The sequence below is a fragment of the Salmo salar genome, chromosome ssa16, assembly GCF_905237065.1.
Source record: "Salmo salar chromosome ssa16, Ssal_v3.1, whole genome shotgun sequence".
Taxonomy (NCBI): domain Eukaryota; kingdom Metazoa; phylum Chordata; class Actinopteri; order Salmoniformes; family Salmonidae; genus Salmo; species Salmo salar.
Window position 1 is genome coordinate 75,631,198 of NC_059457.1, and position 27,496 is coordinate 75,658,693.

A 27,496-nucleotide genomic window follows, 5' to 3' on the forward strand; every position below is an offset into this window, starting at 1 on the left:
CCAAGACTTTACATTTTGCATTTATATATTTTTTTACTTTACTTTGGGAAGAGTCCGTTTTCAAACAATAGAACCAGAATCTGTTGATTTGGTATGCCTGCTAATCTCTTTCCAAACAGCAACCACATACAATCGACATCCGGGTTGGGAAACTGGCGGCCCGTGGCTCCCCTTTTGTAGACCAAAATATATATATCATTTCATTTTGGGTGGGGAGTCAATTTACTGTTGAGCGTTATAATAGTAGAATACACGAGGTGCAATTTAGAAATGTGGTTGTGCATCAGTAGCTTTCCTCTTGTTATGTCAGTCACTGACAGTCACCCTGATCTACATTTTATATTTCCTCTTGTTATGTCAGTCACTGACAGTCACCCTGATCTACATTTTATAGATATCATTAGCTGGATCTATGTTGGAAGTTACTGCGCTAGGCTAACTGGTTGGCAACATGGCAGAATGAATCAGATAAGTTCTTACATCAGTCATTCAGAACAGCTTGGCATCAAACTGGCATTCTGGAGTCCCCAGGGTGCACCAGCCCTGCTGATTGAGGTGATAGTGGGTGATTGGCTGAACTTGAGTTCAGTGGGGTTTGGGTGTAATTGAGTTTAATACAAACTTCAGAAGACATTTTCCCAGGTGCTGCTGGACAGAGAACATTTCAGAGAAAACGAAACAACGGCACCATTAGTCTTACTAGCCAAGGTGGTTTATTTTAGGATCTGATTATCTTATGCATTACACATCAAACGAGTGTAGTAGCCAGTTTAATAAAGCAGCGGCGGTATCTGCCAGCTTATACAATCTCAATACAGCGTGTACACTTTAAACATTATAAAGCATCCTTTGGGCACAAATACAAAGAGAACAAAGCACAATTAATGGTGTAGAAAGCTATGTGAAAATGCACATAACACAATTGGCAGCAATTAGTATGAAATGAATACCTTCAAATGTAGAAAAGAAGCAAACAATCATACTGCATATGCTGTAAATTTACCGTACAGATTATATAATTCATGTATACTTCTCAGACACAAACACATCGATACAAACATAGGGCTCTATTCAATCCGCATCGTGGAAGTTAAGCTTTACAGCGTGATTGAAATTTAAAGGCAACGTTCCCGCTTTAGTGGCGACTGCGTTCACGGTAAGCGCTGCATACTGCATGTCAGCTCAATCGGAAATGACCTTTACATTTCTATCGCAGAATCAGTAACGATTCAGCGATACAGAGTGAATGGAGCACATCTCTCAGACACACAGACATCCTGCCACATATACAGTACAGATTGAAATACAGAGTTTTAGAAATCTTTTGAGGAACCTCTACAGCTGTAAGCTTAAAGCACTTTGCTTTGTCATTATCAACATTGATTCATTGGCAGTCAAGATCGTCTTAGTTATTTACAAAATACCGTCAATGCAAAATCACAGCCTCGCATACACTGTCTAAATATGACACGGTTTAGTAAGGAATTTTTGTTTAGAAGTAAACGTTTTAGTAATCTTATACTGATCATAGGCAGTTCACTGCAAGGGACCCTGTGAATAATCTCACATGTAATCCAACCAAATAGCCTGATCCCTAAAGTACATTTGTTGACTTCTGCGATCTAAAATGACACATTACATAATCTGAAACTACTCTTCCCTCGCTAGTCCTAATACTGTACATGATACATTCACTTCAGTAAGCTCTTTTAGTATAATCTATAATAATATATAAGAGTTATTACCAATTGATTCTGAAAAGCAAAGTGCATCGTAAGTATAGGAATGTTTGTCCACAATAAGCAGAAGGTTGTTATATCTGTGATTCTCATAAGCGCTATGTTTTGGTTCTGTTATGGTCCTAAATGACTCTACCTGTACATTCACAGCTGTATGTAGAAGCATTTAGTGTGACTGTTCACAACCAGTGATGGTCTCACACGTAGGACTCTTCAGCAAAGAGCAGTTGGTCAAAGTCAGGCTCCAGCATGGGATCACTACACCTCTTGAGCCGCTCCCTCTGCCCCTGAATCAGGGCTAGCGCCACCTGCTGACCACTATGGGGATTGCTGTGCGTGTGAGACGAGAAATAGTCCCTCACAGCCTTGGTGGCAGAGGGAGACAGGCAAAACTTCGGAGCCCCGCTTCGGTCCGTGTCGGACACCTTCAACCCCAGGTCTTGGGACCCGTCCACTGACTTTGACCTCTGACCCAGTTTGGCCTCTCTGTGAAGCCTCTCCGGGTGTGAGGCCTTATCCAGAACCAGGGCTTCGCCTAGATGTGCTGTCCCAGGCTCAGAGCTCCGGCGCTGAGGACATCTGCCCCTGGAGAGACCCTCCATGCCTGGGGCTAAGGAGTGGGACTTCTGCCTGGCTAGGGACAAGCTGGGTCCACCCTGCCCAAAGAACACATGTTGGGGAGGGGTACGGCTACCCTGGTTTGTGACATCATATCCTGTGTTGCTCGCTGCGCAGGCCCGGCTGTGTATCTCTCTCAGTTCTTTGACAGTGAGGGGTCTGTCTGTTGATTGGTAGCAGGGAGAGCGGCAGGAGTGGAAATGCTCCTGGGACCTCTGGCGCGATGGTGGGCTCACCGAGCCTTGACTGGATCTTCGGTACTTGGTCACCCTGCCGCGATTCTGCAACCCTCCTGCCTTTGGGGGGCAGCTGGCCAGGCTGGACTTGGGGGGGTCCTCAGACGACTGTTTCAGCCCTCCTTTATCCTGATACGACTTGCTAGTGGGGAGAGTCTTGTTAGTGGAACCCACCTACAGAGAGAGAGAAAGATAAATGATGAGTCTGTGTGAGAGAGAGACATTCCATGAATGAACAGTATTAATAAACAACCACATGTAATGAAACTCACCACACCCCCCTCATCCTCCTGCTGCGACAGCGACAGTCTGCGGCCTCTCTTCAACCAGGTGTTGGGATGGAGCCCCCTGCAGCCCTTCAGAGTACCCCAGGAAGGGATCTCCTTCGGCGGGGAGATATTGGGACTGAGCCCCTGGCCTGGAGCCGGGGTGGGGATGGGTAGACTATGGGTTGAAGTAGGGGAAGATATGGGGGTTAGAGGGACAGGAGGACCAGGAGGACCAGGAGGGCCAGGAGGGGCAGGGGAGGGAGTCAATCTTGCGGCGTTGGGTCCCGCCCTGGGTTGCCAGAATGCAGCGGACTGGATGCTGGAGTGGGAGAGGAGGCTGTCCAGGGAGTCCACTGATGAGCGTGTGGGGATGGGGGAGGTGGGCGGCGAAGAGAGACTGGAGTTGCTCGCGTCCCGGCGTCGCGTCTGTGCACCTTGTGACCCCGAACCCGAACCCTCACACGCACCCTTACTGCCATTCCACTCCCCAGTGTGTGTGGGTCCGAGTGTCTGTCCATCCTTCCGTAAGCTCTGAAACATCTCCCCACCTCCAGCCAGGTCATCGATGCTGCCCCGCCTGTCTGCGTTCCCTGCCAGTCGCGCCACAAAGCTGGACACAGAGTACCCTATGGCCGGCTCTGAGCACCTCCTCCCCCCCCTCCGAGGAGCTGGGGGGCTGGGACAGGAGGAGGGGGGCGCAGCTGGGCTGAGTTTCCTGGTCCTGCCTCGGGCTGGGGTTGAGGGCTGGAGGAGGTTGCCAGATCCAGGTTGTGTGATCGTATCACGGTGGTGGTGGTTGCCAGATTGGGGGTCTGTGGTGTCGGGGTCTGTGTCCAGGTCGGGCTGCTCCAGGTCGCAGTCACTCAGGGTGAGGACCGAATCCAGGCTGCCCTGCAGGGGCTTGGCTCTCCAGCGTCGTCGTGAGGTGTGGAGGCATGGAGACTCACTGCTGTCATCATTCAGCATGTTCTCCAGGCTGTCATAAGACGAGTCGGTCAGGTGGAAGGAAGACACGTCTGTGGAGAGAAAGAGAGAGATGGAGGTGGACAGAGAGAAAGAGGAGAACATTAGATGGTGTGTGCTTTTGAGCAAGGGAATCTTTGCATAAACAGAGATGTTAGTGTGTGTGTGAGAGATACCCGATTCGGCACGTTTCCGGGGTAGACCTCCAAACACAGAGGTGACATCCTCTCCCAGGACCTCCTGGCAGTGTTCTATCATATACCTGACCAGGTCACACACCTAGGGACAGGACAGGGGACAGGTCTTTAACCTGGAGGGACTCCTACAGACACTGAGCTCTATGTATCTTTTTATTAGGCCTCGAGTTAAACAAATAACTAGCGTTTAAGACACATCGCGTTTTTCTCATGAGAAGTTGCGAAATCAGTCTCCAAGATAGAGAAGTGAGTCTATTCTTAGGACAAAGGGCTTCACAGCTTTCTAACTGTATGAAACAGGAGTGACGTGAGAGATGGGAATTTACCAGATAACCTTCTCAGAGAAAGAACAATCTATTCCGAGTGGGTTGGACGTTCTGTTGATATGGTGACGAACTGACACAAATGCAGCACCAAAATGGCTCTGATGGTTACATTGAAGTTGCTCTGTCTGTATTTTCAGTCTCAGCACGCGAGATAAGCTTCTAGGGGCTATTGAACTGGCTATGGAACACATGAACTTACTTGTAACCTAAGACTTTGTTGCATAATACATTTTTGCAATGTTAGCAGAGCCGTCTGACAAATCTGTTAGCCATAGAATTAACTGCTACACTTCTAGAGAAAAAACAACACCCATTGTGAGGGAAGGGGTAGAATGTGTGTGTGTGTGCGCATCGCAAGACGAGTGTGAGAACAGTGCTGAACCCTGCAGGCTGAAGGAAATGAGTTGCGTATCTCCTAGCGAGCCCGTTGTGTTTCCAGCTACCGTCTCATTACTGTTAAGTTCCCAGCTACATGTTAACTGTTACTCTACTGTGGTTTTCCAGTGTTTGAGTAACCATTCACTAGGTTACAGGATAAAGGCTTAAGTGGAGCCTAGCCTAGATAAAGGTTAGGGGTCAAGGGAAAGTGCTTATGTGCATTACCCCTCCAGTCGTCCCCTCACCTTCTTGGCGCCCTCCCCCTCCACCTCGGGGCTGCTGGGGCCCGGAGCCCAGAGCATGCTGGGAGCAATGCACACAGACAGGTTGAAGGCGTTCATCTGGTTGTCATGGGCGTTTTCCTGGATACCGTGCAGCACGGCAACCACATGGCGTAGCAACAGGGCGTTCTCTTTGGGCAGTAGACCAATCAGCCTGCAGAGAAGGAGGGTCACTGATGGGTCAAAGGTTATTATTGGTTATCAAAATGTCTATTATTTACAGTTTTCCCTGACAGGAAAAACTCCAGATGCTGGTTTGTTTATTCATTTGTATCCCTATTAGCTTTTGTAGAAGCAGCAGCTACTCTTCCTGGGACTACAAAAAACACAAAACATGACTAGTAATAAAACACTGATAGACAAGGACAGTCACACACATTTAAAATACAACAAAAATACAAATGATACAACCTGATTTGATTTGTGTAGGTACAAGCTGCCCCTAATGACTGATACGTGGTCAGATGTTTCTCATTAGCCTGATGGTTTGATTAAGATTTAAGTAACGTGGTAATCTGATCCTAGATGTGTCTTAAAGGGATACCTCTACCTCCATCTGAACATGGACTCTGCTTTCCGGCACAGAAATTAATGATAACATAACAGTTCACACACCCCCTCTTTCTTTCTCTCTCTCACTCTCACTCTCACTCTCACGGCTCCCTTGTGACTGGGTGGAACGAATCGATAACAAATAGTTGAATGCCCAGGAGGAATACTCAGTTTGCCCGATATTTTCCTACTCTAAAGCGGTCTACAGTTGTGCTGACGCTGTCCAGTTCTTCTCTTCAGTTCCCTAACCCTGGGCCTGTTTAGAGGAGCTAGCTAAAAAGCTCTGTGAACCATTGAGATATAACTCTATGATTAGAACACTGAGCTGAGGGAAGCAGTGATCCCGGCACTCTTAAAACCCTATAGAGGAGTTTCCCTTTCATAACTAAGTCACCTGGTTCATTGCTCAGCCTGTTACTGGGCAATTCCGCCACTTATCCGAGTAGGCTACTGCTGACACAGGCGAGGATGGAAAGTGTCCGTCTACCTCGTTATATCCTGTGCCTGCTCCTCCTCCTCTGCCTCCTCCGATTCTGCTTCCTCCATCACATCCATCCACTGTTCATAGAGGTCTGAACACAGCAGACTGCCCGGAATGTTCCGCAGGAAGTCCTGAATGTCGAGACAGAGACCAGAGTCACTAGACTGACACAATTTATAGTGGAAAAAATATACAACAGTAAAATGTCATTGAAGTTCATTTTGAGGTGAAGTTTTAGGTGGACACCTTCATTTGTTGTCATAGACTTTTAGATGTAACTGTTAATGTCTTCAGACTCATTCAGTGGATCCCTACCAGATTAACAGATTATGAGCTACAGATTAAATTTGACAACCTTATCTCTATTTAGCTATTGTTTTTGGCACAGCCTGTGCTGCATTGCGACGGGCTCGTGTGTCACCCATAGAGATACGAGTCGATAATTGGATTGACGACAACACACCACAAGGGCACGTAAAACGGTCCAACTCCGTCTCGTTCTCAATTTTCAAACAGAAAATGCAGTGTGCCTTTGGTGGTTCATCGACATGTCGTTCTGGTCACGCTCGCCGCGACTGACGTAACTAGTTCGTTAGCTAAATGTTGCCGCTGTAGCTAGCCAGTAACTCCCCCTGTATGTGTTGATGTCATTTCACAGGACGGAAGCTCTATAGATCGGTAAGAAATTGCACTTCTGCAGCCATTTTAAAGCATTAAATGACCTGGTATGATGGTGCATTGATCAGTTATATGATTTAAGGCGGTTATTTTTGCATTTTTTTGCCCAACCTCAACACTACAGCATCAACGTTACAGCCACATGTTTCTTCACAGCTGTAGTTGATGTAATTCTGCCGCCACAGACTTCAGAGTTGTCTAGCGTGTTTTAGAGAGTGCACCTTAAACACAGCAGCGATGATGAAGACGTGCTCCCGTGTCAGCGGGACATCCTGAGCCCCAGAGTCCAGTCTGTCCCTGAGTTCACGACACGCCCTCGCCCCCGCTGACCGTCGGAATATCCCCCGCGTGAACGGACCCTCGTTGTACAGGAACACCAGCATGGCCTAGAGAGAGAGAGAGAGACACAGACAGACAGAGAGACAGACAGAGAGAGGGACAGAGAGACAGACAGAGAGACAGACAGAGACAGAGGGACAGAGACAGAGGGACAGAGACAGAGGGACAGAGACAGAGGGACAGAGACAGAGGGACAGAGACAGAGGGACAGAGAGGGACAGAGGGACAGAGGGACAGAGAGGGACAGGTTGCAGATGAGTGATACATTTTCAACCGACTTCCTCAAATCACTGTGATGATGTCATTCTGACGTCACTGCGACATCATCGCCTCACTCACCATGACGGGCTTGGGCAGGGAGTTGTCCCAACAGATGGTGCTCAGCGATTGGCCGAACAGGTAGCCGGGGGCAGGAGAGGAGAGGTTTGTAGAGGAACTGTGGAGGTTAGGATTGGAGCCTTTCCAGAAAGCCCAGTTGATGAGAGAACGCCTTCGCTTGAAGGGCTTCTGAGCTGGGTCTACTGGAGAGAGATGTCAGGTCAGACAGGACGTGGCCACAACAGAGAGATCAAATCATTTGCAGTGCGAGACAGAGGAGAGAGGAGAGAAAGCGAAGCAATAAAATAACAAGAGAAAGCGTGACAGCAAAAATGAGCCTCAAAGCCAATCCTGGACCATCAGTTACAGACCAGTAATAAACCTTTTATAGACTAGTATTAGTACATTAAGCGCCTCCTCAGTCCTCACCAATCACAGGCGTTGTTGTTGTGGAGCTGCATCGGGTCTTTAGTATGAACTGGCACTGTTTGTCCACCTGTACCTGGTCGCGGTGCATCGCCCTCTGTCTGTCTGGAGGTGGAACTGTGTCCCTGCGGCCCGGCTGGGACAGGGGCTCCCGCATATGACTCATCTGGATACTGAAAGGGAACTCATGACCTGGGAGAGGGTTAGGGCGTAAAGGTCAGAGATCAGAGATTTAGTTCCAGGCTAGCACTAACACACATGATTCAACACCTAATTCAACTAACACACCAGGGAATCAACCAATAGACAAGCTCTTAGTTAGAATCTCACCAATGAGAGGGTAAGGGGCGTTGTCCCTCTTGGAGCTTACCCACAGCTGGTAGTCCTTCACACAGCTCTATGGAACACAGACAAAGATATTCTAAGAACCAAGATAAACAAAAACACTTGAAAAACTACATTAGTCAAGATTACAACAACACAAGACACAAAAAAAACAGTATTGCTCGATTCTATACACACCGTGACACCAAACTGTTGAAGAGCGAGTCGGACAACCTCATTGGTTGAATCAGAGTTACTGACACCCAAGGTCTTACTGACGGCCTGAGCACAACTCCCGATGCCTTTCCCAAACACCTTCAGTGGAATGGTTTTAGGATCATCCTTTTCCTTCTCCTCTTTTATTCGACTGGAAAAACAGGAAAGTTCGGATTCAGCCCACAGGGAGAACACATACTGGACACACATCAACATACGTTTACAGTAGAAGAAACCATGATGGCTTTTCCTGTTGCTCACCTTTTGAGCATGGAGAGCCATCTCTCCTTCTGGACCTCAGAGCTGGTAAAGACAAACCATAAACGTCAGAACAACAACAGCACGAGCAACCTAAACATGTCAAATAAGAACCTCAACACTTTCTACAGCAACTTATAGAACCACCTGTAAAAATGTACCAGGTTGAAATAAATACAACCTATTAAGGTCATAATGTATATCGGAGGAGCTACAGGAGGACGGGCTGATTGTGATGGCTGGAATGGAATAAACAGAACGGTATCAAACACGTCAAGCACATGGAAACCACATACTTGACTCAGTTCCATTAATTCCATTCCAGCCATCACAATCAGCCCGTCCTCCTGTAGCTCCTCCCACCAGCCTCCTCTGCTGTGTATATATAAGCAGTGCTTCACTGCTCAGAATTATGCAGTGCAGAGTGCAGACCCAGAATGTCTGTTGTGTACCTGAAGGTGACCACACAGTTGCAGGTGGGCCAGCCTATGACGAAGCTCCTCTCTGGGTTGGTGCTGCCCTCACATACGTCCTCCATACACTGGGCTGTCCACATCTCACCCACACACACCTGGGCCTTCATCTTGAAGTGTGTGGGAGACCTGAGGATGACAAACAACAGATGTCAGAGACACACACACAATCTCCCACCTTCCTCCTCCCTCTCTCGCTCTTACTTGGACTTGGCGATGATGAGGACGTCGGTGAAGAGGAAGAAGTCTCTGTCCTGCGTCTGCAGCCCTGTCTTCAGCGTGACGTGGCCGTGCAGGAGGAACGCCCTATCAGGACACAGGAACGACTGGACCAATGGACACGTCTCTGGACACACAGGAACCAGGAAGCTCTCTCTGGGGAGAAAATATCAGGTATACATCCAATCTAAACACAGTTTTCCAGAATAAATAAATATATTCTTTCCTAACCAAATTATACAACCGAAACAATCTTAACAAAAGGTAAAAAATGTATGCAGGAACTTCAGTTCAGGGAATCAACATTATGGGGTATGTGGTTGTGATTGAAGTGTTGAATTAAATAGAATGTGACCCTGCTGTGAAAGGGGTCAGTTAGGCTAGTAGTTACCAGGGCGGATGAACACACCTCCAATATCTCTTTAATATGGTTATTCACTGCCCTGGACAGAGGGTCAAAGCCAGGGATATTAATAGATCCCAGATCCTGATTGTGATGGATTAGCTATCTGAGAGGATTAGCGATGCCTGAGAGGAGAACCACTCTAGGACTAGGAGCTTGGTGTGTGTGTGTGTGTGTGTGTGTGTGTGTGTGTGTGTGTGTGTGTGTGTGTGTGTGTGTGTGTGTGTGTGTGTGTGTGTGTGTGTGAGAATAACAACAACTGGAGATCAATGTGAACCATTCAATTCACAACTGCCTGGACATATAGCATGTGAACACACACACCAACAGATGGGAAAACTCTGTTCCTCTCTTAGTAATGAAGTTGTTCCACTCCTTCCTGTTAAGCGTCTGTAGTACGGTGCAGATTATGAGATCACCCCTCTGAGTATTTGGAAGACGTAGGCGCAACTCTCACTCAATTAAAAACTTGGTTCAGCTCCTTCCACTCCTCTCGATCACAGCTCAGAGTCCCAGGGGTCGTCTAAGCAGTAAGGACCCTGACACACATCCAGGCTGGGAGGAGGATGTCTGGTCTGTCTCCCTGTTTGGGTCAGTCCCTTCAGACAGCTAACTCAGACTGATAATACACTCTTAGAAAAAAGGCTGCTATCTAAACCCTAAAAGGGTTCTTCGGCTGTCCCCATAGGAGAACCCTTTCAAGGACCCTTTTGTGTTCCAGGTAGAACCAAAAATGGTTCTGCTATGGGGAGAGCCTAACAACCATTTTTTTCCCCTAAGAGTGCACTGCTGTCTCCTTCTGTTTGACCAGGGCACGCATGTACATACACACACACACACACACACTCTGTCTCCTCATGTTCAGCCAGTGTGACCCTTGACCTCTCTGATCATCACAACCCATGGCCACTTCCCTAGCCAAGAGAGAACCATAGAATTAGAATGGAAACTGTTGACTCAGAGCTCTACCTTGAGAGCTGAATCCGAACTGGAAAACCCACTTAACTCAAGCTCCGAGTGTGATATTGATGGGAGAGTTGCAGGAAAAGTTGAGTTGTGTAATTTTTATTGAGCTAGGATTTGACCTTCACGCCTAGTTTATGTGAAATGTCCCTGGTCCCCCAACGTACCTGGAGAAAGTTTTGGATCTGGTCAGGGCTTTATTGATGACCAGAGAGGGAGCGGACTGTCGACGATGGCTCAGAGACTTCATCCTCTGTGGAGGAGAGAGAGAGGGGGGTATGATAGGGGTGGAGATGGAGGGAGAGAGCGAGATGATAGGGGTGGAGATAGAGAGAGGGGTATGATAGGGGTGGAGATGGAGGGAATCAAAGAGAGAGAGAGAGAGGTATGATAGGGGTGGAGATGGAGGGAATCAGAGAGAGAGAGAGAGAGAGAGAGAGAGAGAGAGAGAGAGAGGTATGATAGGGTGGAGATGGAGGGAAACAGAGAGAGAGTGCGCGAGAGAGAGGGGTATGATGGGGTGGAGATGGAGGGAATCAGAGAGAGAGAGAGGGGGGTATGATAGGGGTGGAGATGGAGGGAGAGAGCGAGAGATGATAGGGTGGAGATGGAGGGAATCAGAGAGAGAGTGAGCGAGAGAGAGATGATAGGGTGGAGATGGAGGGAATCAGAGAGAGAGAGAGGGGTATGATAGGGGTGGAGATGGAGGGAGAGAGCGAGAGCGAGAGAGAGATGATAGGGTGGAGATGGAGGGAATCAGAGAGAGAGAGAGCTGTAGAGACACAGCAGAGACTCTGATCCAACAGCCCAAATATGTCTTCAACTCTGACTAATGTTCTCTAATGGGTTTTACCTTATTTACAGTACACAGCAGCAGCTGGCTGGCTGGACAGACACATACAGCATATCCTGATAAAACAACGGTTAAAAAGCGTACTGTGGTGCAGCCTAAACATTACACAAGTCTGAGGTAAAGAGATAACGTTTACACTAGATGTATACGATAACTCGCCATCGACTTTGGTGTCAGCAGTCACCGCTAGCATGGCCTCCAAACAGACGGTTTGAGGGAAGTGAATTTAACAATGGAGGTTTCAATTATATAACAGGGCAGAGGTGTCCCCTCTGACAGGAGAGGACTGGGGTCCTTTCTCAGGAAGGGATGTCTCCTGTAATGTACTGTAGACTGTAGGGAGCTCTGAAGAGACTTTCCTTTTGAGGGACAATAAATGTCATTCATTAATTGGATTGGGAGTCCAAATTGGATTGGAGGGTGTATCTAATTTTAAGGTAAAAAATATAGTGAATACGTAAATAGGAAAATCAGATGTTATTCCTCTCTGAAATCTACAGGTAACCCTGTGTACAACTGTGGGGTCAGTCATACCTCATATGAGGTCACCAATGTACAGCTGATTAATTACATTACAACATGTTACCAGCAGGGTTGGGTAGGTTACTTTCTAAATGTAATCCGTTACAGTTACTAGTTACCTGTCCAAAATTGTAATCAGTAACCTAACTTTTGGATTACCCAAACTCAGTAACGTAATCTGATTACATTGTTACTTTTAGATTACTTTCCCCTTAAGAGGCATTAGAAGAAGACCAAAATGTATGTTACCAGTTGAACGACATCTATTGCAGGATAAATCTATGTTAAAGTTTACATAGCTGGCCATATACGGATGTTACATTTTACTTTATGGGTTGGTTATGTAGGCTTCTTCTAACCCATTGATTTCTACTACATATAAAATAATAATAATAATAATAATAATAATAATAAGATTAAATTATATAAATTATATATATTAATGTAAAAATAAGTCCAAAAATGGATGTAGCAACTACAGATTGCCCCTTTATATCTATCAAAAGTGTACAAGTTTGAGCATGTGTCCAGTAGGCCTATGGATTTTTTTTTTTTATCAGCATGAATTAGACTGAGCAATAAAAGCGCCACTTTTATTCCATAGGCTTGGATCCGCACTATGCAGCTGTTGCAAGAGCACATTTCTCACTGGCTGTTACTGGTTTCAAAAACAATGATTGATAACCAGCTTAAACTTCTTAAATTCAACTATTATTGGATTCAAATACATATTTAGATTTGTGAACAGCCATCCACAACACGTAAGGCGCAAATAGCTAAAAGAGAGCAGCAGTGTGATTCACACCAATGAGCTATGTAGATATCAATAATAAGTGATTTCCGTATTGCCGTAGACTATACCACTGCTGTCATCATTACCTCCAAGCGTTTATTCATGTTGGATCATCTTTGAATGCCGACCGAAGTCGCAACATTGGAAGACATAGGTTGGACTGTGGCCTACCAAAGCCTATTCCTGCTCTTTTCCCCTGATTCAAACACGTGGTGTGTCATCCTAGTTGTCTCTGACTTGTGGTCAGTCTCGCTCAGGTGGAACAAACTTAAATTTGCACCTTTTTTCAATGCCGATTTGAGTGTCATTGAGAAAACAGAGAAGAGTCAAAGATTTGTTTTGCAAACATCCTTTCTGAATTTAAAAGTAATCCTCAAAGTAATCTAGTTTTTTTTAAGTATCTGTAATCTGATTACAATATTTTTGCTGTTACCGGTTTTTTTGTAATCCCTTACATGTAACGGATTACATGTAATCTGTTATTCCCCAACCCTGGTTACCAGAGTAATTGGTTATTAAGTTAATACATGGCACATGGGCAACAATGTAAAGCATTGCCTGTTCTATCTCAAAAGTTAACAGCTAAATAACATGTTATTCTGAACGGTACAGATAATGGTTTGTGTCATGACTTTAGGCATAGTCATGTTTCCTCAACAGACCAATTATTTATGTTAAGCCTATCAGGGTTATCTAGCCTGTTGGTCAGCAGCCATATCTGCTGACCTAAACAGTTAGGACCTGTCCTGTGATGACATCAGCTGTCACTACTGGTTATAAGGAAGGCATCTATACTACATCAGTAATGACAGTTATTATGACACAGTAATATACAGTGCATTCAGAAAGTATTCAGAACCCTTGACCTTTTCCACATGATTGTACGTTACAGCCTTATTCTAAAATTGATAATAGTTTTTTTCCCCTCATCTACACACAATACCCCATAATGACAAAGCGAAAACAGGTTTTAGAAATATTTGCAAAAAAAGAAATACCTTATTTACATAAGTATTCAAACCCTTTGCTATGAGACTCTAAATTAATCTCAGGTGTATCCTGTTTCCATTGATCATCCTGGAGATGTTTCTATTAGAGTCCACCTGTGGTAAATTCAATTGATTGGACATGATTTGGAAAGACACACACCTGTCTACATAAGGTCCCACAGTTGACAGTGCATGTCAGAGCAAAAACCAAGCCATGAGGTTGAAGGAATTGTCCGTAGAGCTCCGAGACAGGATTGTGTCAAGGCTCAGATCTGGGGAAGGGTACCAAAACATTTCTGCAGCTTTGAAGGTCCCCAAGAACACAGTGGCCTCCATCATTCTTAAATGGAAGAAGTTTGGAACCACCAAGACTTTTCCTAGAGCTGGCCGCCGGCCAAACTAAGCAATCGGGGAGAAGGGCCTTGGTCAGGGAGGTGACCAAAAACCTGATGGTCACTCTGACAGAGCTCCAGAGTTACTCTGTGAAGATGGGAGAACCTTCCAGAAGGACAACTACCTCTGCAGCACTCCGCCAATCAGGCCTTTATGGTAGAGTGGCCAGACAGATGCCACTGCTCAGTAAAAAGCACATGACAGCCCGCTTGGAGTTTGCCAAAAGGCACCTAAAGACTCTCAGACCATGAGAAACAAGATTCTTTGGACTGATGAAACCAATATTGAAGTCTTTGGCCTGAATGCCAAGTGTCACGTCTGGAGGAAACCTGGCACCATCCCTACCATAAGGGTGGCAGCATCATGCTGTGGGGATGTTTTTCAGCGGCAGGGACTGGGAGACTAGTTAGGACTGAGGGAAAGATGAACAGAGCAATGTACAGAGAGATCCTTGATGAAAACCTGCTCCAGAGCGCTCAGGACCTCAGACTGGGGCAAAGGTTCACCTTCCAACAGGACAATGACCCTAAGCACACAGCCAAGACAACACAGGAGTGGCTTCGGGACAAGTCTCTGAATGTCCTTGAGTGGCCCAGCCAGAGTCTGGACTTGAACCCAATCTAACATCTCTGGAGAGACCTGAAAATATCTGTGCAGCGACGCTCCCCATCCAACCTGACAGAGCTTATGAGGATCTCCAGAGACGAATGGGAGAAACTCCCCAAATACAGGTGTGTCAAGCTTGCAGTGTCATACCCAAGAAGACTTGAGGCTGTAATCACTGCCAAAGGTGCTTCAACAAAATACTGAGTCAAGGGTCTGAATACTTATGTAAATGTCATATCTCCGGTTTATATTTTTTATACATTTGCAAACATTTATATAAACCTTTTTTTGCTTTGTCATTATGGGGTATTGTGTGTAGATTGGTGAGGGGAAAAAAACATTTGAATACATTTTAGAACAAGGCTGTAATGTAACAAAATGTGGAAAAAGTCAAGGGGTCTGAATACTTTCGGGAATGCACTGCAGGTCTTGTGACTGGACAGATAAATGAAATAGTTATTAAAACTATCCATTACTGAAGCAGTCAGGGTATTAATGGCAGGCTTGCTTATAGCTGCTATTTCCACACAAAGCAGAGCAGTGGGTAAAGCCTATTGCAAAAGGCTGCCAGTCCCCACGCAGCCAGACACTATAGTTGTGCCAGAGACTGAAATACCCGGTTACAGAACACCATCGCTGAGAGAGAAAAACACAAACAACACAACTACTGATTCAGAAGACTGCGGAGGGGGAATCTATACATTCCAACTGTTGATCATTGGCCTATAATAACCTACAGTTGGCTATATGATAAAGGCCTAAAGTTTCAAACGAAGGTGTCATATTTGATATACTGCATAAGATCTATGGTTTCAGAGCAATGAAACGCTTTTGAAATGTAACCAATTCTCATATACGCATGGATATGCAACAAATTGTGCTGTTTTCAGCAAATAACAGTTGCATATGGCTAATTCCTGGATCTGTCTATGGATATTCTGATCAGTATTTACAACCGGAGGAGTCGGTTTAACGGCGATTTACTCCCTCCTCCTGCGAACACCGTGAGTCCGAACAAAGCACCGGCAATCCCCGTGTGAGCCCGTGCGCTACCGGGCACAGAGCGCGCAACACAACACAATTGCAGTAAGCTACTTGACCAAAAAAAGTATTTTCACTGTTTTGATACGCATAACAATCACACACATTAATCGAGAATGACTGCGTAAAAACACATCATTTGGCCTATGACGTTAATTTACCCTCTTGTGTTCATGTTGAGTGCTGGTCTTGGACTCGCCGGTGAGTGACATCCTGCGGCTCAGCTCGTTCTGTTGCTGTGGTGACATGGTTTCCATCCAGGTAGAGTTCCGCGGGAAAAGGGGAGCTGCAACCGCGCTCTACTGTCCCAAAGCTATCCAAAGACGACGTAAAGAAAGAAACTCCATAAAAGTCCTTATTCGTTAGAAGCATTCCACCCATGCGTCGCTGTGCATGTGCGAAAGAAGGGTAAATGCTCCTGTCGACACCTTGCAGTCCAACCAAAGTCGTATAAAGTACGCACAGGATCTGTATACGGTATTATGCCTGTCGTGGTTGAAAATGAGAGTTCAGTTGTCTGGTGTTGAAAACGAACTGTCTAAGTCATGCACACCTTCACAAGTTATAGGTCCAGTATGCAATACCTCACTCAGGCTCTCCACACACTGAAACAAATTGGCTGTGCCAATTCTTTACACACGAGCTCGTGAGCCCTACGGAGTCGGCGCCTCGGTGGCCCCTGGGTCCTACTGCAGACGGGGTCTGGTAGGGAAGAGTTAGTTATTTTTAAGGGAAATATCTGAGGGGAAATGGACCGGGTAACATTTAAATGAGAGTGGGACTATGTTACAAGCTTGATAAAAAAAATTATCGTATGTGCTTGTTGTATTCCTCCAAGACTTGAGGTGAGCTTTGAAGTTTAGACTTGTTTGTGAAAAACACTATTCTTATTATCATGGTCAGCAGGAATTAGACATGATAGACATTCATTAACAGGTGGTCACTGTAATAGACAAGAGGGCACTGTGTTACCACTGTCATAATAAGAGTAGGAGATAAGAAGTGGGACCCAAAACTTTGTAGAACTTGGAACTCTGTTTCAAAAAAAGAAAGAATGTAATAAATCCATTTTACTGCAGCATCAGACAGAAGTGGAGCACAAACTGGGCTAAAGTGAGAAGAACCAGGACAGTGTGTGTTCCCCAAACCAATCACAATCATAGCCCCATTTAAAGTGGTTCAGAAAATCAGACGATTAGATAAATGAGGGTGATAATGAAATGCCTTGGGCTGTTGGGCAGACAGAACACAGAGAAAGTACTGCATACCCTCATTATTGTCTCTCTGAAACTTCAACTTTCTCCTTGAATCTTGAGGGCCGGTTTCCTGGAACCTAATTAGTCATCAATTAAAAATCTGGTTGAAATTTAGAAGAGAAAAAGTAACATCTCTCCTAACTTCTCTTGACATCCCCTCTTTTTCAGACACACACAGACACGTTATGTTATTTCATTAGATAGAGGATTTGAGTGGCTTTCCGCCTGTTCTCTGTAGGGTTCCATTAGAAAGGAACGTCTAGTCTCCCTGCACAGCCAAAACATGTGGCGAAGAGCCCTCAGAGCCGCCAACTACAATCACTAACACTACATTCCTATCTTTCTCTCTCGCTCTGCCTATCCCTCTCTCCCTCAACTCCCCCCACTCTTTCTGTCCCTGCCTCTTTCCCGTTCACTTCTGCAAACAACCCTATACTTCCCCGTCCGTCCCGCTACCTCTTTCTGTCTTTGTCTTCCTTCATCTCCTCCTCCCTCTCTCCATGTTCATCACAGCACAGCATTTCTCCTTCCAGTGGTTGGCCTGACCCTCGTCCCATCGATTTAGTCAGCTTCCCTAATGAGCCAATGCTCCAGACAGAAAAAGGCAGAGAGGAGTGTGTCCGTTCGCTATGCAAGGTCCTGAGGACATCACCTCTCCTCTTTACCTGCAGCAACTAGCAACACAGGGGCACGTAGACCATGACTGAAAACTGAGAACTACAATGGACTGAAAATTACAAATGCAAAAAGTTGGCGCCATCCAATTACATTAAGTACTATATTGTCATTGTCATATTCGCTTTTCCAAACCAATGTAACAGACATGGTTAGAATACATCTACAGTTACTCCTATCACTGGATGTTCCTTCCTGCCTTCCGTAGCCTGTATGAGCTGCAGACGTCAGTGGCAGGAGATGTTTATTGCCAATAAATGAGAGACTGATGTGTGAGATAAATATTTATGAAGTGTGTAGATTCCCTCCCTTCAATCCAACAGTAGACAAACTCTCTCTCTCTCTTTCTCTCTCTCTCACACACACATCTGTTTACGGAAAGATTCCTCTGCTGTGTCAGCGCTGTAAAGACAATACGTCATCTGTACAGATAATATACAGAGTGAAGTTTTTGGACATGGAGACTGGGCCAGAGATGTGAGCTGAATGACTTCGGATCGAGTTCTGTTCTGGTTCTGGTTTAGAGTGGGTTCATACAGATGTGATCAGATACAGTCTGTCCTTTGGTATCCACTCTGTTTGTCCCGTGGCAGCGATCGTCATCCTGATAGCAATAATCTAGTGGCTCACGTCTCTCTTTATAGCTGCCCAAGAATGGCCTGAAAAAGCGGTGGATACCCTCCATCAAAGTCGGAGTACACTGAATCGACCAATTGACCATTGTTCTACTGACAGTATGCCTCAATTGCCACTGACGCTGAAAGACTGTCAGATAAAACTGGGACATTGGATTGTCATCAAGATCGTGTTTCAATGCATCCACAAAGGTTCATTCTCATCAGTACTAAGTCTTTTTACGGCAACTTTTGATTATGTTTGTTGTATGCAACAATTGTCATACTTTTTTCTGTTGTGTTTCAGATAGGCCTACATGTTATTCCTTTGTAATGTGTATCACGTCTGCTAGCTACATTTGTATGTACCCTCCTGTTGATAGTATCTAGGGTCTATTGTTTTCTGCTAGCAGGCCTATGTCATCTATTACTGTCTCTGGCCCCTCTGAAAACTAGATGATAGACCTCAGGGAATTTTTATCCTACATATTTCCACTCTGAAAACTACCACTAAAAGAGTCCTATACCCTCCAGCTCCTCTCTCTGTTTTCTTGACCCATTTCTCTCTGAAATTAATCTGGCATTTCCACCATTGGCACACGAACAATGCCGGCTTAGATGAATCTAATTCAAAACAATGTTTCTGGCCACAACTTTCAGAGGCCTTCATTTAGTTTGTACTGGTGGGAGCCTGAGGAGCGATTATCACAGCCTATGATAACAAACACAGACCCAGATCTGCCCTGAAAACAGAGGGAACAGAGGAAACTACCAGTTCTGACAAAAGTCGCCCAGATAAATGTTAAGCGGCCAGCACTAGTTCAAATTCAGTTCTCATTGATTGATAAATGACTGGAGATTATTAGGAGGCATTGACCAAATAGGGCCAAATCAAACCACCCCACAGCAAACCACCCCAAACCAACCACAAACCATCAAACCACCCCACAGCAAACCACCCCCAAACCAACCACAAACCATCAAACCACCCCACAGCAAACCACCCCCAAACCAACCACAAACCATCAAACCACCCCACAGCAAACCACCCCCAAACCAACCACAAACCATCAAACCACCACACAGCAAACCCCCCCCAAACTAACCACAAACCATCAAACCACCCCACAGCAAACCACCCCAAACCAACCACAAACCATCAAACCACCCCACAGCAAACCACCCCAAACCAACCACAAACCATCAAACCACCCCACAGCAAACCACCCCCAAACCAACCACAAACCATCAAACCACCACACAGCAAACCCCCCCAAACTAACCACAAACCATCAAACCACCCCACAGCAAACCACCCCCAAACCAACCACAAACCATCAAACCACCCCACAGCAAACCACCCCAAACCAACCACAAACCATCAAACCACCCCACAGCAAACCACCCCAAACCAACCACAAACCATCAAACCACCACACAGCAAACCCCCCAAACCAACCGCAAAACCATCAAACCACCCCACAGCAAACCCCCCAAACCAACCACAAACCATCAAACCACCCCACAGCAAACCACCCCCAAACCAACCACAAACCATCAAACCACCCCACAGCAAACCACCCCAAACCAACCACAAACCATCAAACCACCCCACAGCAAACCACCCCAAACCAACCACAAACCATCAAACCACCCCACAGCAAACCCCCCCAAACCAACCACAAACCATCAAACCACCACACAGCAAACCCCCCCAAACCAACCACAAACCATCAAACCACCCCACAGCAAACCACCCCAAACCAACCACAAACCATCAAACCACCCCACAGCAAACCCCCCCAAACCAACCACAAACCATCAAACCACCACACAGCAAACCCCCCCCAAACCAACCACAAACCATCAAACCACCCCACAGCAAACCACCCCAAACCAACCACAAACCATCAAACCACCCCACAGCAAACCACCCCACAGCAAACCACCCCAAACCAACCACAAACCATCAAACCACCCCACAGCAAACCACCCCAAACCAACCACAAACCATCAAACCACCCCACAGCAAACCACCCCCAAACCAACCACAAACCATCAAACCACCCCACAGCAAACCACCCCCAAACCAACCACAAACCATCAAACCACCCCACAGCAAACCACCCCACAGCAAACCACCCCAAACCAACCACAAACCATCAAACCACCCCACAGCAAACCACCCCCAAACCAACCACAAACCATCAAACCACCCCACAGCTGGCCGAGGATTAGTTTAGAAGTGGGACCACCCATTTATTATCTTCATAAATAGTTTTATTATATTTCATACATACGTTTATTATCTTCATAAATAGTTTTATTATATTTCATACATACGTTTATTATCTTCAGAAATAGTTTTATTATATTTCATACATACGTTTATTATCTTCAGAAATAGTTTTATTATATTTCATACATACGTTTATTATCTTCAGAAATATTTTTATTACATTTCATACATACGTTTATTATCTTCAGAAATAGTTTTATTATATTTCATACATACGTTTATTATCTTCAGAAATAGTTTTATTATATTTCATACATACGTTTATTATCTTCAGAAATAGTTTTATTATATTTCATACATACGTTTATTATCTTCAGAAATAGTTTTATTATATTTCATACATACGTTTATTATCTTCAGAAATAGTTTTATTACATGTCATACATACGTTTATTATCTTCAGAAATAGTTTTATTATATTTCATACATACGTTTATTATCTTCAGAAATAGTTTTATTATATTTCATACATACGTTTATTATCTTCAGAAATAGTTTTATTATATTTCATACATACGTTTATTATCTTCAGAAATAGTTTTATTATATTTCATACATACGTTTATTATCTTCAGAAATAGTTTTATTATATTTCATACATACGTTTATTATCTTCAGAAATAGTTTTATTACATTTCATGATTCGTCAACTTTGTGGTTGATTCTTTATTGTTTTTATAAGACGGCGCCAGTGACACTCCCCCTAATCTTACGGGCGCCAGTGACACTCCCCCTAATCTTACGGGCGCCAGTGACACTCCCCCTAATCTTACGGGCGCCAGTGACACTCCCCTAATCCTACAGGCGCCAGTGACACTCCCCTAATCCTACGGGCGCCAGTGACACTCCCCCTAATCTTACAGGCGCCAGTGACACTCCCCCTAATCTTACGGGCGCCAGTGACACTCCCCCTAATCCTACGGGCGCCAGTGACACTCCCCCTAATCTTACGGGCGCCAGTGACACTCCCCCTAATCTTACGGGCGCCAGTGACACTCCCCCTAATCTTACAGGCGCCAGTGACACTCCCCCTAATCTTACAGGCGCCAGTGACACTCCCCCTAATCCTACGGGCGCCAGTGACACTCCCCCTAATCTTACGGGCGCCAGTGACACTCCCCCTAATCCTACAGGCGCCAGTGACACTCCCCCTAATCCTACAGGCGCCAGTGACACTCCCCCTAATCCTACAGGCGCCAGTGACACTCCCCCTAATCCTACAGGCGCCAGTGACACTCCCCCTAATCTTACGGGCGCCAGTGACACTCCCCCTAATCTTACGGGCGCCAGTGACACTCCCCCTAATCTTACGGGCGCCAGTGACACTCCCCCTAATCCTACGGGCGCCAGTGACACTCCCCCTAATCTTACGGGCGCCAGTGACACTCCCCCTAATCTTACGGGCGCCAGTGACACTCCCCCTAATCTTACGGGCGCCAGTGACACTCCCCCTAATCCTACGGGCGCCAGTGACACTCCCCCTAATCTTACGGGCGCCAGTGACACTCCCCCTAATCTTACGGGCGCCAGTGACACTCCCCCTAATCTTACGGGCGCCAGTGACACTCCCCCTAATCTTACGGGCGCCAGTGACACTCCCCCTAATCCTACGGGCGCCAGTGACACTCCCCCTAATCTTACGGGCGCCAGTGACACTCCCCCTAATCCTACAGGCGCCAGTGACACTCCCCCTAATCCTACAGGCGCCAGTGACACTCCCCCTAATCTTACGGGCGCCAGTGACACTCCCCTAATCCTACAGGCGCCAGTGACACTCCCCTAATCCTACAGGCGCCAGTGACACTCCCCCTAATCCTACAGGCGCCAGTGACACTCCCCCTAATCCTACAGGCGCCAGTGACACTCCCCCTAATCTTACGGGCGCCAGTGACACTCCCCTAATCTTACGGGCGCCAGTGACACTCCCCCTAATCCTACAGGCGCCAGTGACACTCCCCCTAATCTTACGGGCGCCAGTGACACTCCCCCTAATCCTACAGGCGCCAGTGACACTCCCCCTAATCCTACAGGCGCCAGTGACACTCCCCCTAATCCTACAGGCGCCAGTGACACTCCCCCTAATCTTACAGGCGCCAGTGACACTCCCCCTAATCTTACAGGCAAATATTTGGGTAAAAGTAAACATGCTAGACGTAAATTATCGATTTTTGTGGATGTAGTAATATCTATCCGAATAAATCCCTACAACATTATTTTGCCACGTTTTATTAGAGATGATGAGACAGTCATCTTGGTGTCAGGTGAGCAGCAGTTCAAGTTTGCAGTTATAGTGGAATTTCTGACAGTCACTACCATAGGAGGGAACAACCACAACCCAAAAATGTGTTGAGAGCACTGCAAGTAGAGAGCAATATGCACAGGCAAAAAGTATCATTATACGTATCCTGCTATCATCTGATTTTTTACTCCAGTTACTTCAGTTAACGGAGAACCCTTCTCTCACAAAACAACGACCTGCAGAAGAGTTGCAAAGGAGTGGAAAGGGGAGGGGTCAGACTTATGATGACTGAGATGTACCCACTCAGTTAAAGCTGGTCCTGATTCTCACAACACTGTACCTCAGGGCCCTCTGGGGTCAGGCTCGCGGATGGGGGAAGGAGACACGTTTGTAGAGGGCGCGGTCAGGTCAGTTGGAATGTTGAGGATCCTCCATGACGCTGGTGTTCATTAGGAATGTGGCCTGTCAAATATCACACTGACCTACATTTAAACACTCACAGTATTCACAGGAAGCCACTGTCAGAATAAGGTAACGGTTCCCAAAGTCCTTTACAGCCTGACCTTTACCCAATAAAGGTCTTTGTGACCCAATAATTAAAACAAAGGCACAGATGTACTTTCAGCCATGTCCCAGGAGACACCAGTCAGGAGGTAAAATTGACACAGGGCCTGTATAGACAAAGCGTCTGAGAGTTTAGGAATGCTGGTCCAGGACAGGGTTGGGGTAAGAGGCAGGAAAGAGCTGATAGAGGATGTATTAAACCTGTCTAATATGAACCATCACAGAAATCCTGTTCAACAGAGAAAAAAAGCGTGACATCCATTGAAAAAAATACTTTATTAAAATAAACAAAGTTTATTTGCTGTATTGAGTTAATACAGATGTGATGGGCTACTTCAATATTCTAACATACAGTCGTCAGTACAGATAGAAGATATCCTGTATGTCATTGTTAAACAATTGAATAAGAACTCCTATTGTTTAGAAATCCAAGTGTGTGCTCTGCTAGATACAGCAGTGAGGACATCCTGAAGCCAGCAGTGTCCTGGAGGGTAGGTCCCTGAAAGTGAGAGCTAGATTCATCTTAAAAAGCTGACACTGAGTGATGCTTCCCCCTCCACACACATACAACTCAATTCCTTTTTTGTCTAGTGCCAGAAAATATAACATTAATTTAAAAGTTGGATGTAACAAGAAATCCACAATGATGAAGTATAATTTGTTGTTTTCACTGCAGGCTGAAGCTTTTGCTGCACTCATTGCAGTGATATTATGTATCCCTTTTGTGTGAGTGCTCATATGCAACTTCAAGCTTCCTTTATAACTAAAGCATTTGTCACATTCTTTGCACTGGTGAAGTTTCCCCCCTGTGTGAACGCTCTGATGACATCTTAAATGGCTTAATGGCATGTAACTTTTCCTGCATACAGGACAGCTGTATGGTCTCTGTCCTGTATGAACTCTCATATGCAATGTCAATTCTATCTTCTGGTTGAAAGCTTTGCCACAGTCTTCACACTGAAAAGACCTCTCCCGTGTGTGTATCCTTGTATGTCTGTCCAAGTCACACTTCCGAATGAAACATTTGCCACAGTCTTTGCACTGATAAGATTTCTGTCCTATGTGTATTCTCATATGCTGTTTCAGGTTACTCATAACATTGAAACATCTACCACATTGTTTGCACTGATAAGATTTCTCCCCAGTGTGTGTCCTTGAATGGATGGTCAAGTGTCCCTTACATGTGAAGCTGTTGCCACATTGATATGGTTTCTCCACTGCAGCAGAGCAGTCTGGATGAACTGAGAGAGGCTGATCACTGGTTGGTTGTGGTACTCTGTAGCCCTCTACATCAGGTTCTGTTCTGATCTCTTCAGTTATGATGATAGGTAGAGCGTTCCTCTCTCCATCATCCACAGTTTGGTTTAGGTAAAGATGTGAGGGCTGAGGTGGGTCCTCCTGACTGAGTCTGAGCTCCTGTTGTTCCTCTTTAATCTGTGTGGGTTCTGGGTCCTCCTGCTCTAGACTGGGGCTCCACTCCTGCTCACAGTTCTGCTGCTCAGGGGGAACAACTGGAGTCAGTGGCTGGAAGTCTGGAGGGAAACAAATATATTCAATCAATATTTTGAATGACTAAAAATAGTGATTTTGTTTGGAAGGCCTCTTTGTGCTTAAAAACAAGAGGATTTGTTGAATGGTCTACTACACTAGCTACAGCATGATTCAACAGAGCAATGTTGGCCAACTAAAGTTATGTTCAGGGTGCGCTATCCCAATATTAGACTTGTCATTCATTATTTCATGAATTAGTAAGACGAGGTCTTTGGGCATTTCATTGTGACTGCATTCGAGATAACTTATGGTCCAATGACCACTAGCAGCATGTGTCCGAAGTCCAAAGCTACAGTGCCTTCAGAAAGTATTCACACCCCTTGACACATTTTGTTGTGTTACAGCCTGAATTTAAAATGGATTAAATTGAGATTGTGTCATTACTGGCCTACACACGATACCCCATAATGTCAAAGTGGAATTACGTTTTCAGAAAAATGTACAGATTAACTCAAAATTAAAAGCTGAAATGTCTTGAGTCAATAAGTATTCAACCTCTTTGTTATGGCAAGCCTAAATAAGTTCAAGAATAAAAATTTGCTAAGCTGTCATATGGAATTGTTTTAAGATGGACATACTATATGGATCATTTAGCTATTTGATTTTTAATTTTAGGACTCCTTTAGGTATCAAAAAAATATATACAATTATTTGATAAAATATTGATTTTGGCCTTTACTACTAAAGCCCACTGAAACGTATTGAATAACAGAAATTGCAGAAACAGAATCGCCGTTTGCGTCGCTGACCAGTGAACAAGAAACAATTAAATCCAGTTTTTATATGCTACCACCCTCCCCAAATCAAAATCTAATATGGACGCCAATGTTTTTTTTCTGCTTTGCAAGCACATCTGTCTGTGGTTCACACCCGTCTGTTGTCAGCTATTGAGTCCCGCAAAACTGTCAGCAAGACAGAGTGTTTTGGAATGTTCAGATAGAAATAGGCCATGTAGAACAAAACATTGGCATCCATATTAGATCATTATTTGAAGAGGAGGGTAGCATCTAAAAACTGGATTTAATAGTTTCTTGTTCACTTGTCAGCGATATGTTTTTCACTTTGTCATTATGGGGTATTGTGTGTAGATTGATGAGGATTTTTTTTTAAATACATTTTAGAACAAGGCAGAAACATAACAAAATGTGGAAAACGTCAAGGGGTCTGAATACTTTCCGAATGCACTGTAAATGTGTTTAGCTAATCGGGACTAGAGTGTAGATAACTTCAGACGCGGGACACGTGGGTCTACTACAGGTACAGCCATTGGACTATGAGTTCTCTAATGCAGTCTTTATGGAATACCCTTCAGACATCAGCCAGTATATCCAACCCGCTTGTTTACAGCTGCAGTAGGGTTGGACAGGCTTCCTGCAGAGCCGGCGCGAGATATGTCTCGAAAAATGTATCTCAATTCAGGGATGAGAAATGCGTTGTACTCCGAATTGTCATCCCTCCACGGGGTCTAATTTATGCAGGAAGACTCTCCGACCCTAGTGCAGCTGTAAGCAAATAGGTCGCATCTGCTGGCTATTTAAACCTCGTCTTATTAGTTAATTAAATAAATAATTGATCAAAGGTATGATGTTGGGCATATCACAACGTGCCACCTGAATTATCTAGTCTAGTGACGTTAAATATACAGATCTCGTATCACAACTGTAGCTCGCTATACACACCAACTCTGTGTAACTTTATTTCTGGTTTGATAACCATGGCCAACAGCCTCCGTAGACGCTCGTTCTCCTCTGCTGAACAGAAGATTGGTTCCTGAAACTCTGCAATGGTCTTCTCTACGGCCCCGAATATCTCCACAGCAGCCGTCGACAAAACGCTCGGCGACGAACACATTTAACAACTGTAGTTTTGACATATTGGCGATCAAATAAATGTTGAAACTTCTCTGTCTGCTTTGGCCTAGCAGATCTAATCGAGAACATATGTAAACAACGATGGACGGTGTGCTCCTGACACAACGCGATGGGTGAAAAACAGACTGCATTACAATAGCGCCACCTGCTGTCTTGGAGCATTTCATGGAAAACCAGTTACTGGATCCTACCCCCAACACCAAATTGAGCTAAAATGTCTTCTTCTTCGTTTCTAGCAGACTATACGCTGAATTGCTAGTTTAGATTTCTAACTGTTGTCAGTCAGTGTATTCTGTAACAACGAGACGTTTTTTTCATGCCTTTGCATTGTCTCTTAGTGCCTTCTATTTAAACCATCATGTCCCAGGAGACACCAGTTGGGAGGAGGTCAAAGTTGACCCTAACCAGTAACACAGGGTTAGGGCCAGGGGTTGTATTCACAAAGGCCCCAATTCTGGGGGTTAGAAATCCAGGGCTTGAAAACAAAAGTGTCAGTGTATGCCAATGACTAAAATGACCTCTTAAATCCGCAAATCTGGATCCCTGCAGTCTCATTGAAGATCTTGATCCCTT

At 45.2% G+C, this 27,496-nt stretch overlaps 2 protein-coding genes across 4 annotated transcripts; both read right to left on the minus strand.

The window, feature by feature from the left end:
* Window positions 1-690: 690 nt before the first annotated feature.
* On the minus strand, window positions 691-16,477 carry LOC106575580 (rho GTPase-activating protein 20). 3 transcript variants are annotated; one of them, XM_014152174.2, is made up of 15 exons: window positions 16,016-16,477; window positions 10,825-10,910; window positions 9,277-9,447; window positions 9,052-9,201; window positions 8,603-8,644; window positions 8,324-8,492; window positions 8,132-8,198; window positions 7,805-7,993; window positions 7,397-7,575; window positions 6,940-7,104; window positions 6,047-6,171; window positions 4,972-5,161; window positions 4,002-4,104; window positions 2,866-3,878; window positions 691-2,767 (listed from the first exon to the last, which is right to left on the minus strand). In XM_014152174.2, exons 1-15 carry the CDS (start codon window positions 16,109-16,111, stop codon window positions 1,937-1,939), a joined length of 3,576 nt encoding a protein of 1,191 aa, XP_014007649.1. In that variant the 5' UTR covers window positions 16,112-16,477; the 3' UTR covers window positions 691-1,936. The 3 variants fall into 3 exon arrangements, with proteins under 3 accessions (XP_014007649.1, XP_014007648.1, XP_014007650.1); XM_014152173.2 differs by having other exon boundaries at window positions 7,397-7,578; window positions 16,016-16,474; XM_014152175.2 differs by lacking the exon at window positions 10,825-10,910 and having other exon boundaries at window positions 7,397-7,578; window positions 16,016-16,475.
* Window positions 16,478-23,758: 7,281 nt separating this feature from the next.
* LOC106575582 (zinc finger and SCAN domain-containing protein 31) lies at window positions 23,759-27,079 on the minus strand. Its single transcript, XM_014152177.2, has 2 exons — window positions 26,732-27,079; window positions 23,759-25,033 (listed from the first exon to the last, which is right to left on the minus strand). Exons 1-2 carry the CDS (start codon window positions 26,901-26,903, stop codon window positions 23,946-23,948), a joined length of 1,260 nt encoding a protein of 419 aa, XP_014007652.2. The 5' UTR covers window positions 26,904-27,079; the 3' UTR covers window positions 23,759-23,945.
* Between the last annotated feature and the right edge of the window lie 417 nt (window positions 27,080-27,496).

Coding starts and splice junctions, on each gene's coding strand:
- LOC106575580 (XM_014152173.2), bottom strand. CDS start 16,111: ATGGAAACCATGTCACCACAGCAACAGAACGAGCTGAGCCGCAGGATG. Junction 5,162..6,046: donor CAGGCACAGGATATAACGAG/GTAGACGGACAC, acceptor CCTTCTCTGCAG/GCTGATTGGTCTACTGCCCA. Junction 2,768..2,865: donor AGGAGGATGAGGGGGGTGTG/GTGAGTTTCATT, acceptor CTCTCTCTGTAG/GTGGGTTCCACTAACAAGAC.
- LOC106575582 (XM_014152177.2), bottom strand. CDS start 26,903: ATGTGTTCGTCGCCGAGCGTTTTGTCGACGGCTGCTGTGGAGATATTC. Junction 25,034..26,731: donor AATAAAGTTACACAGAGTTG/GTGTGTATAGCG, acceptor GTTTCCCTCCAG/ACTTCCAGCCACTGACTCCA.